The 18,510-nt window shown below is 47.8% G+C and overlaps 1 protein-coding gene across 2 annotated transcripts in view; it reads left to right on the forward strand.

The window, feature by feature from the left end:
• The window catches only part of LRRC40 (leucine rich repeat containing 40), a 49,821-nt gene extending 33,122 nt beyond the window's left edge, over window positions 1-16,699 (forward strand). Inside the window, exons 12-15 of one of the 2 annotated variants that reach the window (XM_068239234.1) lie at window positions 2,183-2,293; window positions 5,071-5,148; window positions 6,428-6,613; window positions 14,698-16,699. In XM_068239234.1, coding sequence (XP_068095335.1) covers window positions 2,183-2,293; window positions 5,071-5,148; window positions 6,428-6,613; window positions 14,698-14,803 — 481 coding nt within the window. In that variant the 3' untranslated portion in view covers window positions 14,804-16,699. The remainder of the gene's footprint in view (window positions 1-2,182; window positions 2,294-5,070; window positions 5,149-6,427; window positions 6,614-14,697) is intronic. The other variant, XM_068239235.1, reaches the window with a different exon arrangement.
• Window positions 16,700-18,510: the final 1,811 nt, after the last annotated feature.

Below are 18,510 nucleotides of genomic sequence, written 5' to 3' on the forward strand. Positions count from 1 at the left end.
TTCAGTGTCTCTTTAAAGGGACTCCGAGCAGTGCACAAACTATGGAAAGATGCATATCATTTTAAAGCTCTCTTTCCAATGATATATAAACCGCCACCCTACGCCTTTTAGTTTTCGCTATTTTTGCGATTGAAATTGCCGCGGCCGCTATTTCAATCGCGAAAATAGAGAAAACTAAAAGGTGTAGGTCGACGATTTAGGTGTCGCCAGAAAGAGGAGAAAGACAGCTTTAAAATGATATCCATCTTTCCATAGTTACATTGCATTACACAGGACGACACTTTCCTAAAGTCAGCAGCTCCATTCTGCTGAATGGAGCTGCTGACACTGGGGAAAGTGTTGTCCTGTGTAATACAAGTAACTATGGAAAGATGGATATCATTTTAAAGCTCTCTTTCTGGTGACACCTAAATCGTCGCCCTACACCTTTTAGTTTTCTCTATTTTCGCGATTGAAATCGCGGCCACTGCAATTTCAATCGCGAAAATAGCAAAAACTAAAAGGCGTAGGGCGACGGTTTATATATCATTGGAAAGAGGAGAAAGAGGGCTTTAAAATGATATGCATCTTTCCATAGTTTCTGCACTTCTCGGAGTCCCTTTAACTGTGGCTGTCACACTGCTGACAGTATCATGTGGTTAGGAAAGACTTATGGAATGACAGAGGTGTTGGTTACCAGGGCTTCTTCCTGTGCACTGTTGTGCATTATTCCCACTCCAGAACAGAACGGTAACTTACTGGTAAAACACAAATTAGCAGCTAATGATAGTCTGAGATCTGTAGAGGCATCGGGGGACACAGGTGCAATTTCCGAGCACTTAAACATCAAGCATTTCAATTTTCAAGAGCTCTCAGCTGGGATTTTAAAATTTTCCAACCTACTTCAATTTACTGTCAAACCTTTCTAGACGCAATCTCCTAAGTGTGCGCCTTTGTGTTCTCCCGCCATGTGACAGTATTGACGTCATCGGTGAGGGTGCGGAGGTTCATTTCTTAAAGTGTACCAGAGCTGGTTTAAACAAAATGTTTTATACATACCTGGAGCTTCCTCCAGCCCCATCAGCAAGGATCGTTCCCAGGCCGCTGTCTTCAGTCTTCCCGCAGCTCCGGTACCGGGTCCCCCGCACTTCCGTCAGTCAGAGCCAGTCTGACATAAGTGAAGTGCGCTGTTTGCGTATCTCTGCAGCAGCCACTGGAGAGATACATAGAGAGCGCACTTCTCCTGCGTAGACTGGCCTGGCTGACGGAATTGCGGGGACACGGTACCGGAGCTGCGGGAAGACTGAGGACGGCGGCGTAGGAGCGATACGTGCGTATGGGGCTGGAGGACGCCCCAGGTATGTATAAACCCGTTATTGTTGAATTAACGTTATTGAATTGTGGGAAATAACCGCGGTTTCCACCTGCCAAGCAACCAGTATCTTCCTGTGTGCATATGTATATCTATTAAAAAAACACATTTTTAGCCTATTGCATTGTTAGTGGGCGTGGTTACAGATAATGGCAGTTGGTACCGTCTGTTTCTCCCCCCCCCCCATGTCTGCCAGTAGTAAAGATGATTACTTGCAGGTTGATTATGGATCTGACAATATGAACAAATTACATGGCGACTATCACTCATCTCTTGATCTCTCTTCTATTTTTTTAACTTCTCACTTGGCAACGTATTGATTTAATAAAGTCAGAAAAAAAAAATGACATTTACTCACCCGGGGCATCCCTCAGCTCCCCGAAGCTGGATGGTGCCCTCGCAGCCCCGCTCCGATCGTCCTGTCCCCGCCGGCGGCTACTTCCGGGTTCGGCGACAGCCGCCGACAGGCTGGGAACGCGGCTGATTTTCCGCGTTCCCAGCCGCTATATCACCCCTCTATGCTGCTATAGCGTATATATATGCTATAGCAGCATAGAGGGTGATATAGCAGCTGGGAACGCGGAAAATCAGCCGCGTTCCCAGCCTGTCGGCGGCTGTCGCCGAACCCGGAAGTAGCCGCCGGCGGGGACAGGATGATCGGAGTGGGGCTGCGAGGGCACCGTCCAGCTTCGGGGGGCTGAGGGATGCCCCGGGTGAGTAAATGTCATTTTTTTTTTTCTGACTTAAGTTTTCCTTTAATATCACCCCCGCCCCCCCAGTTTTTTGCTGAAGGTCCTCTTTGAAAGTTTAGGTGTTTGCATTGTATTTTAGGGTGGTAGAACTGAAAGACTCTGTGTGCGACATGAACCTGGGTTTCAACAAGATTGCAGTCCTCTCCTTGAACTTGTGCATGCTGCAGAAAATAACTTATCTGGATATGAGGTCAGTCATTTGCCTGTTCAGTAACTGTTTCTCCGATTTCCAGTGACCACTTGAAGCAGAACTAATTGTCTAACCTCGAGAAGAATGCCAGCGCATACCACTAAGGCTGCATCTGAAATGACCACCAGCTCAGTGTGCAGCACCTAAATAGATTTTATGCACACTTTGCATTCAATTCAGATGCAAATCATATGCAAATCTGCTACTACTTATGCAAACAGGAAACTCAGGAGGAGGGGCTGGGAGCAGCTAACCTGACAGTTGCATAGCTACAAAGTTAAGAAAAGTTAGGGGAAAGGCTGCGCATCCCTAAACACATGTTGCAATTGAATGGTTAATCGCACAGGCATACACCGCCTCTGTCAGACTGAAAAATGCATGCCCTGCGTCCAAGACAAATGCTAACATTTATTAAACTAGGAGGAACTTTAGCTTCCAATATGGTTTGCATGCAAAATATATTATACTAGACACTTGGTGAGGCAAACCTCCGGGCAAGTGACCTAACCTAAATTTAAAACCTTGAGAGCAGCTAAGCAAAAAAAATGTGTAACATACATTTTGTTGAACAGCGAGAAGAACGCCAGCGCATACCACTAAGGCTGCATCTGAAATGACCACCAGCTCAGTGTGCAGCATGAATTGAATGCAAAGTGTACATAAAATCTATTTAGGTGCTGCACACTGAGCTGATTCAATTGCAACATGTGTTTAGGGATGCGCAGCCTTTCCCCACCTTTTCTTAACTTTGTAGCTATGTAACTGTCAGGTTAGCTGCTCCCAGCCCCTCCTCCTGAGTTTCCTGTTTGCATAATAAGTAGTAGCAGATTTGCATATCATTTGCATCTGAATTGAATGCAAAGTGTGCATAAAATCTATTTTGGTGCTGCACACTGAGCTGGTGGTCATTTTAGATGCAGCCTTAGCGGTATGCGCTGGCGTTCTTCTCGCTGTTCAACAAAATGTAAGTTACACATTTTTTTGCTTAGCTGCTCCCAAGGTTTTAAATTTAGGTTAGGTCACTTGCCCGGAGGTTTGCCTCACCGTGGCGCAAGTGTCTAGTATAATATACTTTTGCATGCAAACCATATTGGAAGCTAAAGTTCCTCCTAGTTTAATAAATGTTAGCACTTGTCTTGGATGCAGGGCATGCATTTTTCAGTCTGGCAGAGGCGGTGTATGCTTGTGCGATTAACCATTCAATTGCAACATGTGTTTAGGGATGCGCAGCCTTTCCTCCACCTGTTCTTAATTGTCTAACCCAGGCATGGGCAAACTCGGCCCTCCAGCTGTTACGGAACTACAAGTCCCACAATGCATTTGCCTTTATGAATCATGACTGTGGCTGTCAGACTCCTGCAATGCATTGTGGGACTTGTAGTTCCTTAACCACCCTGGCGTTCTGATAAGATCGCCAGGGCGGCTGCGGGAGGGTTTTTTTTAAATTAAAAAAAAACTATTCCATGCAGCCAACTGAAAGTTGGCTGCATGAAAGCCCACTAGAGGGCGCTCCGGATGCGTTCTTCTGATCGCCTCCGGCGGCCAGAAGTAACACGGAAGGCCGCAATGAGCGGCCTTCCGTGTTTCGCTTACCTCGTCGCCATGGCGACGAGCGGAGTGACGTCATGGAACTGTTTGTTCCGGCTACGCTGGGCTCGGGCGGCTGGGGGGACCCTCTTTCGCCGCTGCACGCGGCGGATCACCGCACTGCAGCGGCGATCAGGCAGCACACGCGGCTGGCAAAGTGCCGGCTGCGTGTGCTGCTTTTTATTTCATTAAAATCGGCCCAGCAGGGCCTGAGCGGCAGCCTCCGGCGGTGTTGGACGAGCTGAGCTCGTCCAGACCGCTCAGGTGGTTAACAGCTGGAGGGCCAAGTTTGCCCATGCCTGGTCTAACCTGTCTTGAGTACCTTTCCATGTACGGTATCCTTATGAAGAATCAGAGAATTAGAAACGGTTAAAGTGGTATTGTCATCAAATTTCATCTATAGTCTAAAGCATTTAAAACAGCATGAAATTAACAGCTAAAACCATCTGACTGGCTTTCAAGGGTAGCATCTCATGCTTTACACTTCATTTAGCTGCTAATTGATACAAATTCCCCCCAATCCTTATACCCCCACATCCCTACAGATGGTCCAGCCCCCCCTTCCTTTTTCTTATCTTTCAGCCTTGTCCCATCTTTCAACCCCCATATATTTACACCCCTGTACTCTTATCACCTTAAAGGGAACCTTAAGTCTTAAAAAAAAAAAAAAAAAAAAAAGCGTTTTACTTACCTGGGGCATCTACCAGCCCCTTGCAGTCACTCATGGCTCCTCTGGTCCCCCGCTGCCAGCTAGTTTTGTTTTTGCCGACTGGGAGTCGGCCGGCCGCCATGCGTACATTTTTACGCATTCCGGTTGGTGCATGAAGCTGTTGCAGACATCGAGTACATTATTACGCGTTACGGGTGTAATGCGTAAAAAAATTTTTACGCATTACACCCGTAACGCGTAAAAATGTACTTGTTGTTGCATGTGCTTGAAGCTCACTTTCAGTTGCATATCCCCCTCCCTTCTGCCTACTAAACACCACTAGGTGGAGCTCCAGTAAAAGAGAAACATTCAATTTAGTGTGCAAGACGAATTTAGTGCAGTAGTACATTTCTACTGTTCACCCTCATCTGTATACTTACACTGAAAGGTGAAAAAACAGTTCTGACAGGCAATGTTTCAAAATTTCACGATTTTATAAATTGCTCTCGTAATTGCATTTTATGTTTTTTGCTTGATGCAGAAATAATCTCCTGTCATCTCTCCCTGATGAGCTGGAAGCGCTGATCCGACTTCAGTCCATCACCCTCTCTTTCAACAGGTCTGTGAGTGACTAATTGTTTCTGTGTCTGTTATTTTATTTTTTTGCTATTTTAGTTTTGCATAGTGTGGAGGGTTTGGGTCTCTGTCCGTTACTTTTTCTATTAGTTCTGGTTGGGCAGGTTATCATTCAATTGTCCGAGTGACTTAAAATCCAGCATAATCTTTCCAGGGCTGACACTCACAGTGGTCTAAGCACTTCTTAAAGCACATCCAAGCTGAAAAGGAAAAGTTAAACTTTAGGTACCTGGGTCTTCTTCCAGCCCCTAGAAGTCTGTGTTCCCTCGCTGCAGTTCCGCTGCCCTCCAGTGTACTGCTAGCCCCGCCAAAAGATCCCCGACCACATACATGGTCGTGTCCGCAGACCTCTCTCATTCACGCTCCTATAACTGTGACCATTCTGGTGCTTGCGCAGTTTAAGTCTTCGTGAACTGCACAAGCGCATTAAGAGGGATGTGCCTGTGCATGCGCAGAATCCCGTGACCAGTATGTGGTAAAGTGAACCTTAAGTGAAAAGAAATGCCCATTTACCTACCTGGGACTTCCAGCTCCTTGAAGTCCTCCTGCTCCCTCCCTCATGATTCAGTGTTCAGCCCTCCGATGTCCCCGTCTGTAACCAGGCAGACTCACGAGTCGTGCAGCCACTGTGCATGCGCCGGCACTGATTGCAAAAGTCCTCTATCGCACTCCCACCGCTGGGAGCAGTGTGTGTGTGTGTGTGTGTGTGTGTGTGTGTGTGTGTGGGCACGGGGCTGTGCGTCCAGCGTTGGGCGACTTCCCGTATAAAATGGAGAGCCTGTGAAGTAAGGCCACCCATAGGGGTTAATCACCCACCCACTCAGCCATAATTATTTAATGTCAGAACCTCCCCCCCCCCCCCCCCCCGTAAGACAGCTGCGCCCATGTTTCCCGAAGTCCTCCAAAGCTCTATGGCCCCCCCACCTACTTTCCGTAGCTTGGGGAGCCTGCAGCAAGCAGGTGAGGGTGGCCACAGAGCTTCAGAAGACATTGAGAAACAAGCAATGCAAATAATTTTGAGAAACTGTATGCAGCTTGAAAACGAACCAATCAAATCCTGCTAAGGTAAAATTCGATTGGTCCATTTTCAAGCTGCATAAAGTTGCATACAAAATGTGCATAATCCTGTATCCTTTTGATCATTTTGAAATTATTTGCATCGCATTGACCATCCCTAAAAATGAATCTTGCCGCTCTGTGCGATCTCCTTATGCTGCTGTGTGATGGACACGGTCACATTTTTCTCCCATTTCTTTTATCAGGTTTAGAAATTTCCCAGATGTTCTGTACCGGATCCCCACGCTGGAGACCATCCTCCTCAGCACCAATCAGATTGGATCTATAGATCCCCTCCAGCTCATGAAGCTGACCAAACTGTCCACACTGGATCTCCAGAATAATGACCTGCTGCAGATCCCACCAGCCCTGGGGAACTGTGAGAGCATCAGGTGAGGAGCGGGCCACCACATTTACCAGCATGCTAAATCTAAAGCTGCCCGTAGAGGGCAGAGCGCAGGTGATCCCATCACACAGGCGGGACCCACTGTACCCAAAACTACATAAGAAAAAAAATTGGCTGGAGTTGCTTGAAAGCAAGCCTGAAATGTGGTTTGGCTGACTGCCAGCAGGTAATATGCTGGCGTGTCCCGTCATGTGACATCCTGTTGCCATGGAGATGCGACGCAGGAAGCAGTGATTGAAGGTGAGTTTCAAATCCCCCGCTGCCCGCTTGCAACTCTGCAGGGAGGGAGGGGAGAAAGAGGAACCCGGCCACCTTCCGGCGGGCCGTACTTTGCCCAGAGCTGGCTTAGCCTGATCTCATACTGTAAAGCTACCAGGGTGGTGCATAGTATGGCCTGGGGGAACTCCTCCTCCCCACCTAGGTAGGTTGTTTTGGAGGACCAGATTGTTTCCACTCTCCACGTTCGGGACCTTCTTTGGCTCCCTCCCCACACTAAGATTTTAGATAAAATATCTATCTCCCCCTTTATTAGTGTAGCAGTACAATCCTGGCATGCCTGGAATAAAAAAACAAGATTTGTTTCCCCCATGCTATCCTGGAACCTCTATTTTATAACCCTTTGTTTCCTTTTGAGACTTGTGGTGTCAGATGGGACGCTTGGAAGCATTTTGGGAATAGCTAGCTTTAGCCAGCTGATTGAGGACTATAAGGTATTATCCTGGGACAAAATTAAATCGAACTGTAATCTTCCCATTACCTCTTTCTTTTGTTATCTACAGGTGCAGAGTTATTGCTAACTCAATTCCCAAAGATATACCCAAATTGGAAACCTCTCCTATTGAATATGAGTTTAAGTTGGGCTCCGTCGGACTGGGTCTGATCTCCAGACTCTGAGATTTTATGGTATGACTCTTTGCCGCGTTACTATGCCCATGGAGAAATGGGAAACATTTATTCCTGTCGATCCTGATAGAGAGATTGATTGGGATGACATTTTTACTAATATGGCCAAGGTCTCGTCAAATATTGAAACGAAGGCCTATAAAATCTTTATTCGGTGGTACCTTACTCCCAAGATGTAGTGTTGGGCGAACACCTGGATGTTCGGGTTCGCGAACGTTCGCCGAACATGGCCGCGATGTTCGGGTGTTCGCGCCGAACTCCGAACATAATGGAAGTCAATGGGGACCCGAACTTTCGTGCTTTGTAAAGCTTCCTTACATGCTACATACCCCAAATTTGCAGGGTATGTGCACCTTGGGAGTGGGTACAAGAGGAAAAAAAATATTTGAAAAAGAGCTTATGGTTTTTGAGAAAATTGATTGTAAAGTTTCAAAGGAAAAAATATCTTTTGAATGCGGAAAATGTCATGTTTCTTTGCACAGGTAACATGCTTTTTGTCGCCATGCAGTCATAAATGTAATACAGATAAGAGGTTCCAGGAAAAGGGACCGGTAACGCTAGCCCAGCAGCAGCACACGTGATGGAACAGGAGGAGGGCGGCGCAGGAGGAGAAGGCCACGCTTTGAGACACAACAACCCAGGCCTTGCATGAGGACAAGAAGCGTGCGGATAGCAATGCATTTTGTCGCCATGCAGTCATAAATGTAATACAGATGAGAGGTTCAATAAACAGGGACCGGAAACGCTAACCCATCACAGATGTTCATTGTTCATGTTACTTGGTTGGGGTCCGGGAGTGTTGCGTAGTCGTTTCCAATCCAGGATTGATTCATTTTAATTTGAGTCAGACGGTCTGCATTTTCTGTGGAGAGGCGGATACGCCGATCTGTGACGATGCCTCCGGCAGCACTGAAACAGCGTTCCGACATAACGCTGGCTGCCGGGCAAGCCAGCACCTCTATTGCGTACATTGCCAGTTCGTGCCAGGTGTCTAGCTTCGATACCCAATAGTTGAAGGGTGCAGATGGATTGTTCAACACAGCTACGCCATCTGACATGTAGTCCTTGACCATCTTCTCCAGGCGATCGGTGTTGGAGGTGGATCTGCACGCTTGCTGTTCTGTGGGCTGCTGCATGGGTGTCAGAAAATGTTCCCACTCCAAGGACACTGCCGATACCATTCCCTTTTGGGCACTAGCTGCGGCTTGTGTTGTTTGCTGCCCTCCTGGTCGTCCTGGGTTTGCGGAAGTCAGTCTGTCGGCGTACAACTGGCTAGAGGAGGGGGAGGATGTCAATCTCCTCTCTAAAGTCTCCACAAGGGCCTGCTGGTATTCTTCCATTTTGACCTGTCTGACTCTTTCTTCAAGCAGTTTTGGAACATTGTGTTTGTACCGTGGATCCAGAAGGGTATAAACCAAGTAATTGGTGTTATCCAGAATGCGCACAATGCATGGGTCGCGTTCAGTGCAGTCTAGCATGAATTGAGCCATGTGTGCCAGAGTCCTGCCAGAATCCTCATCATCCTCTTGTGAGCGTTGTGATAGTTGTGATGCATCATACTCGTCACCTTCTTCCTGGTCTGCTTCTGCTGACCATTCGCGCTGAATTGTGGAAGTCCAACTTGCACCGCTCTGGCCCTCGTCAGTGGTGGCATGAAATTCCTGCTCCAACTCCAGCTGTTCCTCCTCCTCTTCTTCGTCATAGCTGCTGGGGCCAGCGTTTCCTGAGGCAGATGGCCTGATGTTGGTATCATCACGCTGATCGTGTTCTCCTTCAGATTCCCCCAGTTGCATCATGACAGCTGTTTCCTTGATTTTCAACATTGACTTCTTCAGTAAACACAGCAGTGGTATGGCAATGCTGACTGAAGAGTTGTCACTGCTCACAAGCAACGTGGATTGCTCAAAATTTTGGAGGACTTGGCAGAGGTCCAACATGTTGGCCCAATCGGATCCACAGAAGCTTGGCAGCTGTCCGGATGCGCCTCGGTACTGCGCCGTCATGTACTGGACCACTGCACTCTTCTGCTCACAAAAGCGGGCTAGCATGTGCAGCGTAGAATTCCAGCGCGTAGGGACATCACACAGCAAGCGATGGTGGGGGAGATTGAAGCGCTCCTGCATCTTGGCGAGTGCCCCCGAAGCAGTACTGGAATTTCTACAATGTTTGGCCACTCGTCGCACCTTCAACAGAAGATCGGCCACGCCTGGGTATGTCCTCAGGAACCGCTGAACTACTAGGTTCATCACGTGCGCCAGGCAAGGGATGTGTGTCAGCTTAGCCAACCTTAAAGCGCGAATGAGATTACTCCTATTATCACACACAACCATGCCCGGTTTCAGGTCCAGCGGTGCCAGCCACAAATCCGTCTGTTCCTTTATTCCCCTCCAAATTTCCTCCCCTGTGTGCTGCTTATCCCCAAGGCAGATCAGCTTCAGCAACGCTTGCTGACGCATGCCAACAGCTGTGCTGCACTGCTTCCACGATCCTACTGCTGCTGGGTTAGCGTTTCCGGATAAGGTACAGCTTTGAGATGCGTTGGAGGAGAAGGAGTCAGAGAGGTAGGTGCTGCTGTTGTTATCCAGTGGGAGGGACGGCGGTGCAGCTGTTTGCGGCGTGGGCAACAACCGCGCCGTAGCAGGTGAGGAATCGCTGCCAGGCTCCACAAGGTTCACCCAGTGCGCGGTAAGGGAGATGTATCGACCCTGGCCGAACGCACTCGTCCAGGTGTCGGTGAGGTGAACCTTGCAGGCAACGGCATTCTTCAAGCTTCGGGTTATTTTGCTGACCACGTGCTCATGCATCTCAGGCACTGCAGAGCGCACAAAGTGGTAGCGGCTGGGAACCACGTAAAGTGGGATGGCCACTGACATCATGCCCTTGAAGCTGTTTGTCTCCACCACTCGATATGGCAGCATTTCGCAGGCCAGAAGCTTGGCTATGCTGGCTGTTACTGCCACGGACCAGGGGGTCATTTGCTGGCAATTTCCTCTTGCGCTCAAGCATCTCCCAGACAGACAACTGAACCGTAGGGCTGCACACTGAAGGGCTGTTGGTTGTGTTTGATGAAGACTGGGAGACCTCAAGAGCACTATTCCGGAAAGTGACAGTGTCAGCGTCGTCTGATGTATGTGAATGTTGTTGTGAACCACGCAATGGCTGGGCTACTGCTGCTGCTGAGGAGGGTCTGGTGGTGAGTCTGGTGACCCCAAGGGAGGCAGTGTTGCTGGTACCCTGTCCTGCCGCGTTTGCCCACAGAGTGGGATGTTTGGATACCATGTGGCGGGTCATGCTGGTGGTGGAGAGGTTGTTAATATTTTTCCCCCTGCTCAGGCGGGTCTTGCACACCTTGCAAATCACCATGGTACCATCCTCACTGCAGTCTTCAAAGAAAGGACAGACTTTGGAGCACCTGCCTTGCTGGCGATTTCTGTTTGCGCCTCTTTTGCGTCTCACTTGAACTTCCACGCTTGTGGTGCCTGAAATTTCGCGCCGCCTACCTTGTGGCACAAGGCGAACTCGTGCAGCAGTGGGTTCTTCAACAGACTCATCTGTGCTGCTACGACGGCGATGTTCTCCTTCACATACAAAATCTGGGTCTGTGTCCACATTGTCCAAACCCTCCTCTTCCATCTCCTCAAACTCGTCATATGTGATTGTGGGCCGCCGCCGTGGAGTAGAGCTCCCCAGAACAACCTCTGCGCAGCTCACTCCAACGTTGTCTTCCAGATCTTCTCGGCCGACCTCCTGCAATTGAAACCCCTCCTGCCCAACTTGCTCTGGGATGTGGGTTTCAAATTCCTCGGACTCGCCTTGCATTTCAGTGCGCGGTGCATTTCCCACAGTAAATGGTTGTGAATCCGGGCACAACGTTTCTGGCTGTTCCATTGACCTTTGAAAGGTGGAAGTTTGTTGGGCTGGGAATAGCTCCTGCGAAAACCCCATTGTGTCCTGAGGAAATTCTTCGGACTGGTTATTTGGCAGTTGTGTGCGTGGTGTCGCTGCCGGTTGTGTCAGCTTTGTGCCCACTGGCTCCTTGTAACTGGCTGAGGACTCAGACCTCGTGCGTGATGTGCTGGTGCTGCTTAACCCACTGCTGGACGCTTGAGAGGTCATCCAATTAATTATCTGGTCCTGTTCTTTTGGATTTGTGAGGGTTGATTTCCTGGACAACATGGGCGGTATTGAGTGGGTTTTCTTCGGTGCTCCACTGTGGCCTGTACGTGAACCGTCAGGGGAAACACCTCTTCCCTTGCCCCTCCCTCTTTCACAGGATTTCTTCTTCATTTCACTTATCCTTAAAGTACACGCTGACTGGCAGCAGTACAGTGGCAGTACAGAAATGCTATACAGTGGTGGGTGAGCGGTGTACTACTATTCCCAGCAGCGACACAGAGCACAATGCTATACAGTGGTGGGTGAGCGGTGTACTACTATTCCCAGCAGCGACACAGAGCACAATGCTATACAGTGGTGGGTGAGCGGTGTACTACTATTCCCAGCAGCGACACAGAGCACAATGCTATACAGTGGTGGGTGAGCGGTGTACTACTGTTCCCAGCAGCAACACAGAGCACAATGCTATACAGTGGTGGGTGAGCGGTGTACTACTATTCCCAGCAGCGACACAGAGCACAATGCTATACAGTGGTGGGTGAGCGGTGTACTACTATTCCCAGCAGCGACACAGAGCACAATGCTATACAGTGGTGGGTGAGCGGTGTACTACTATTCCCAGCAGCGACACAGAGCACAATGCTATACAGTGGTGGGTGAGCGGTGTACTACTGTTCCCAGCAGCGACACAGAGCACAGTGCTATACAGTGGTGGGTGAGCGGTGTACTACTATTCCCAGCAGCGACACAGAGCACAATGCTATACAGTGGTGGGTGAGCGGTGTACTACTATTCCCAGCAGCGACACAGAGCACAATGCTATACAGTGGTGGGTGAGCGGTGTACTACTGTTCCCAGCAGCGACACAGAGCACAATGCTATACAGTGGTGGGTGAGCGGTGTACTACTGTTCCCAGCAGCGACACAGAGCACAATGCTATACAGTGGTGGGTGAGCGGTGTACTACTATTCCCAGCAGCGACACAGAGCACAATGCTATACAGTGGCGGGTGAGCGGTGTACTACTGTTCCCAGCAGAGACACAGAGTGGCAGTAAACACAATGCTATATAGTGTGGGTGAGCAGTGTACTACTGTTCCCAGCAGCGACACAATGACTGGGGGGACCCTGGCTAGCCTGGCTGGAGAGAGAACTACCCTGCCTGCCTACCCAAAGCTAAACCCACAGACAAATGGCGTAGAAATGACGTGGATCGGGTATTTATTTACCCGAACCACGTGACCCGTTCGGCCAATCAGAGCGCGTTCGGGTCCGAACCACGTGACCCGTTCGGCCAATCACAGCGCTAGCCGAACGTTCGGGGAACGTTCGGCCATGCGCTTTTAGTTCGGCCATATGGCCGAACGGTTTGGCCGAACACCATCAGGTGTTCGGTCGAACTCGAACATCACCCGAACAGGGTGATGTTCTGCAGAACCCGAACAGTGGCGAACACTGTTCGCCCAACACTACCAAGATGCTGGCTAGATTTAACGCCATCTCCTCTCCTTCACTGCACTTGTCCTAATGCTGACATGTTTCGTCGTTGGTGGAGTTGCCCCTCCATTTAAAATATGTGGGATGACTGTTTTGTACACATTTCTCTTACATTAGAGGTAAATGTCATTAAAGATCTGTTTGTAGCTTTGTTCTGTGCAAATTCCACAGGTCTCTCTAAGTTTTAAAATAAGCTGGTAACCTTATTCTGGGCAGCTACTAAGCTTAATTGCCAAGTTTTGGAAGAGTCCCTTGTGTACTTCAAAAAATGTTGTGGATTGATCATATGGAACAAATTTGCCATACGTTAATGGACGCTTGATTCAGTGTAGCCCGATTTGGATAGACAGTTCATTTTATTTTCTCTTGTTTGTTGCTCTTTTTATTAATCTATTAGTAGACCTAAGCCTATTTAAAAAACGGGCTCTAGGGCTGCCTTCTCACTGCCTCCACCCCCGCATGTCAGTGCGTGCTCACCTGTCCGCCCGTGCAAATGCCCGCCTGGCTAACTGGCCCCAACCTAAGGACACAGACACAGGAGTAGCAGGGATAGTTAGGTTTTATTAGGTAGGATACTTGCCATATATGCCCATGGATGCCATTGCCATTGTTCTACAGAGAATACGTGTTCTATTTTCTGTTGTGCATATGATTGTATATTGTTGCATTGTTTACTGTATCATCTGTGAACAGTTTGTTACAGTATCAATCATTTTTCAATAAATATAGTCAAAAAAATAAAAAAAGGACAAAAACACAACACTTAAAGGATACCTTAGTGCTTGTGCATGCGCAGTATGTCTGCTTAGGCACCTTGTGTCCCCATGTGCTGTACGCGCGCACTCCTGCGGTAAGATGGCCAAGTGGACAAAATGGGGGGTACCATCATAAAGAGGGCACTGTAGGGAGCACCAAACTTAGTGGAGCAATACAATGGGAAGAATACTGTTATTCGGAGCAGCGGACACAAAGCTGTTGGGCAACTGATGGGAGGAGTTACTGGGATGGTAAGCTTTGGGGAACACAGAAGAACTGGGACATATTGGGCAGACTAAACAAAACTAACACCAGTTGTCATCTGTTGTCACATTTTTTTTACCACATTCAGGGAAGGTTGGAAAATATTATACACAGAGTTCCATGACCTGAAAAAGTCTGAGAACCACGAGGCCAATCTATTATAAACGTCTAATTGTGTATAGTACCGAGTTTAGGCGGTGGTGCACGGCATTGTTGGTTTAGTGTGGAGGTTTCTGGAATGCAACACCAGGGGTTGTGGGAGGGGACGAAATTGGAGCAGTGCAATCGGCGGTGAGTATAGCCTGGCTATCCAGTCAGAGGGTAGGGATATGTGAGCACCAAAGCCGAGGACTTCCGCCGATTGTCATAGAGGGGGTTTTGGTGGATGGAGCATATACTAAGGGAAGAAGGGAATTTTAAAAAACAAAAATTTTGAAAGAGGACTTGAAGTTTTAGATGGGCTTTTAAAGCATTTGTATGTTTGTTCTAATCTTGTAACTCTTTTATTGCCACATTTGTGTAATTTGTTGACAGGGCTCTCCACCTCGAAGGAAACCCTTTCCGGAACCCACGGGCGGCTATTTTAGCGAAAGGGACATCCGCTGTTATGGAGTATCTCCGGAGCCGTATTCCTACCTGATCTGTATTCGATGAAGAGGAACACCTGAGGTGTCCGGATCACACGTGATGCTGAGATAAATAGTTCTACTCTTGCTGACTTCCCTGATAAAATGCTGCTCTCCTCTGTTATGCTGATCCTTGGCTTTGAATATTTTTGGCTCAGAATATAAGATCAGAATATTTTTTATGACTGTCTTGGAGCAAGGACACACTTCTGGTGTTCTGGCTGCATTGGCTGCACGCTTGTTCTGGATGTGACTCCGACACTACTGAAGCCAAAAGATCAGCATGACAGCCTTATAGCCTATAGTGTTAAAAGAACGTAAAAAATGGCAGCCTGCATGCTCCACTTTTTTCAGATTACCTTGAGGCCCTCTTCATATATGGCGCCTTGCTTGCCTTAAAGTATAATTGGGCTTTGCAGAGAGCTTTTATAGGTAGCCCTTGACCAGTAATGCAAATTTTTGTATTACTAATTTTGCCTATATAAGGACGTGTGTGAAAACAGTCCTATTGTTTACATGCAACTGCAGCATAAAGTCTTATTCATACTCCTTTATCATCACTTCCTTCTAGCGCTATTCGAATAACACTGAACTAACACTAGTACACTACTACTTTTCAACAATGTAAAATGTGCAGCACGCAGCCGAAGCCCTATAGGCATGGCTTAGCAATTCAGGCTGCAGAACGGGAGCTGTGGCCGAATCGGAAATGGGCGTGGCTCCCACTGTAAAGAGGCGTTCACAAAACTGGCGGGAAGACACGAGGACTGGAGCGAGCACTAGTAGCTATAGTTTCCAGTATGCTTCCGATGTGCATATGGGGGTTCCGCACACGGGCCTAATACACATACCTTTAGGGCCCGTTTCCACTAGCGTAAGCGATGCAAGGCGATTGCTTCGCATCCTCCCGCAGGTACTTCCGGTTGCCATCCGTACAACCGGATGCGGCTTCCCGTCAGCGACTATGGGGACTTGGATGCGTGCTGCGGAAAACTGCAGCATGCTATCGATAATTTCCCCCTGCGTCGCATGAAGCTGGATCGCGGAAGTAAATTTGCGTCAATGGAAACTACTCCATTGACGTGAATTGGTTGCAGTTTCCTTGCGATGCGGAGCGGTTTACGCATAGCAACGCGTCTAGCGGAATCGGGCCCTTAGGGCTATTTTACACTTAGTTGCTTTCAGTTACAACTAATCAGAAAACTGATTTTCAAAGTAATGCCCATGTTATCCTATGGCACAGTTCCCACTATACGGGTTTTAACTGAAAGCTTTTTCATAATGCACTGCTATGTAAAAAACGCACACTAACGCACACCAAGGCATTAAGTGCAAAAGGACCCGAAGCCCAACCATTTGTCATAAAAAGGTTGGCTTATATACAGTGTGTAGTGATATACATTATTTATGTATTGATTTATGCAGCTCTAAGCCCTAAGTTTATATATTTTAAAGTGCACAAACGTTGTGAAATGCAGCTATGACCAAACGCTGTGGAACCTGCTTGTTTACTTATTGTATATGAACTGATTCTCCACATTAGACCTTATCCCAAGAAGGATTTTACACATTTTAGGGATTTAGGCATATTGTGTTCAAATTTTGTAACAGTTTCACACATACCGTAAGTATAATTTTTTGCCAAAGGCGGTTTTTTTATACACAAACTTAAATGGCAACTAGAACTTTTTAGATTTTGGGTAGAGTGATTAAAGTTTTTTTTCAAGCCTTTTTGTGTCCATTTGGAAGATTTCCCATCATCCTTGTGGCAACAGGAAGTGAGGAAGTCTCTCTGGCTGGATTTCTCTCTGAGCCATGACATCAGTTTAAAGTTTATGGAGTTGTGTACAATGCAGTCCTGAGGACTGAAACAGTGAACCGCATGTTGTTAATAAAATGTTATTACAATTAATTCTTGTTTGTCTTCTTTAAATACTTGTTTTAAGGTTTTTTCAAAGGGAAGGGTCAGCTGTGTGTTCATACTGTGTATACTTGGTATATTTAAAGGACACATCCGAGCACCATAAAAAAAAAATTCACTTACCTGGGGCTTCCTCCAGTCCCTGCTAGCCGTCCTGTGCCCACGCCGCAGCTCCTCCCCAGGGGCCCCTCCAGCGCAAGATGCCCACTGCGCTTGCGCAAGCAGCTCTCAGTCGCGCTGATGTCATCCGGGCTGTACTACGCATGCACAGTAGTTATACGCCTCTGCAGTACAGTACGGGTGACATCAGTGCGACTCAGTGAGCCGCATGGAAACAGCGCATGAAGATGCCGACCTAGCGAGGTCGGCATCTGCACCGGAGAGGACCAGAGCCACCGGAGCTAAGGTGAGGCCACAGGACGCCTGCAAGGGGCTGGAGGAAGCACGAGGTGGGTGGATTTTTCTTTTTTATTGTGCTCGGACCTTCCCTTTAAAGGGAACCTAAACTGAGAACGATATGGATTTTTCCTTTTAAAATAATACCAGTTGCCTGACTCTCCCGCTGATCCTGTGCCTCTAATACTTTTAGCCACAGCCCCTGAACAAGCATGCAGATCAGGTGGTCTGACTGAAGTCAGACTGGATTAGCTGCATGCTTGTTTCAGGTCTGTGATTCAGCCACTACTGCAGCCAAAGAGATCAGCAGGACTGCCAAGCAACTAGTATTGTTTAACAGGAAACATCCATATCCCTCTTAGTTAAGGTTCCCTTTAAAGTACACTCACAGCTGACCCTGTTCTCCTCTCAGCCCCGCATTCTACCTAAATGCTCCTCCAGCAGCCTCTTCCGGAGGGGTATCCTACGTCATGCACAGTGCACTCCCGACCACGGGCGCACACAGCCTGGCCAGCACCTGTGCAGTAGTGCCCTCCTCTGGCGACCTTGAAGGGGCATTTAGGTATAATGCGGGAGCAGAGAGGAGAATGGGGTGAGCGGTGGGCATCAGGACAGGTGACAGTATATGCCCACTCCCCCTGTTTCTCTAGGTAGTAAATAAATATGGCAGCTTCCATATCCCTCTTGCTTCAGTTGTCCTTTATATTGAATGTGACAAATTTTTTTTAGTCATTTATGGCCTGATCATAAATATTAGTTTTTTTTACTCTCCTATTACCTTCTAAGGTAATGAAGCATTTTCCCCCATCATTTTTGCAGTTGCGATTTTTAAAGTGGTGGTAGCCTGAATTTTATACAGAAACCCACTTATCAGAAATGTTCACTAGTGGGTAAGGTTTAGCTAGGTCAGTGATGGCTAACCTTGGCACTCCAGCTGTGACAAAACTACAAATCCCATCATGCCTCTGCCTCCCCGAGTTATGCTTAGAGCTGTCAGAGTATTGCAATCCCTCATGGAACTTGTAGTTCCACCACAGCTGGAGTGCCAAGGTTAGCCATCACTGAGCTAGGTGGTACTGTTGTACTTTCTATTTATATTGCTTTGGGTGGAATATAGTCAATGTTAGTTTGTTTTTTAAATAGACTTCTTTATCTTGTTACTGTGCTAGAATTTGGTCCTCTCTGTATATTCTACGCGGTTGAAATCTACGTCCCGCTTGTGGCTGGGCGGATCTGATAGGACGTAGATTTCAACAATGGTTGCCGTGCATTCCCAACAGATCAATGACATTGATCTCACAGGAGAAAACTTAAGAGAAAAAGCATTGGGCCTGGAATGATTTCATTTGCATTGGCTGGGTTGCCAAATAGGTCAGAAAAGGCCCTGGGGATAGTATTTGGAGA

Source organism: Hyperolius riggenbachi, chromosome 6 (assembly GCF_040937935.1).
Source record: "Hyperolius riggenbachi isolate aHypRig1 chromosome 6, aHypRig1.pri, whole genome shotgun sequence".
In the NCBI taxonomy this organism is placed as follows: Eukaryota; Metazoa; Chordata; class Amphibia; order Anura; family Hyperoliidae; genus Hyperolius; species Hyperolius riggenbachi.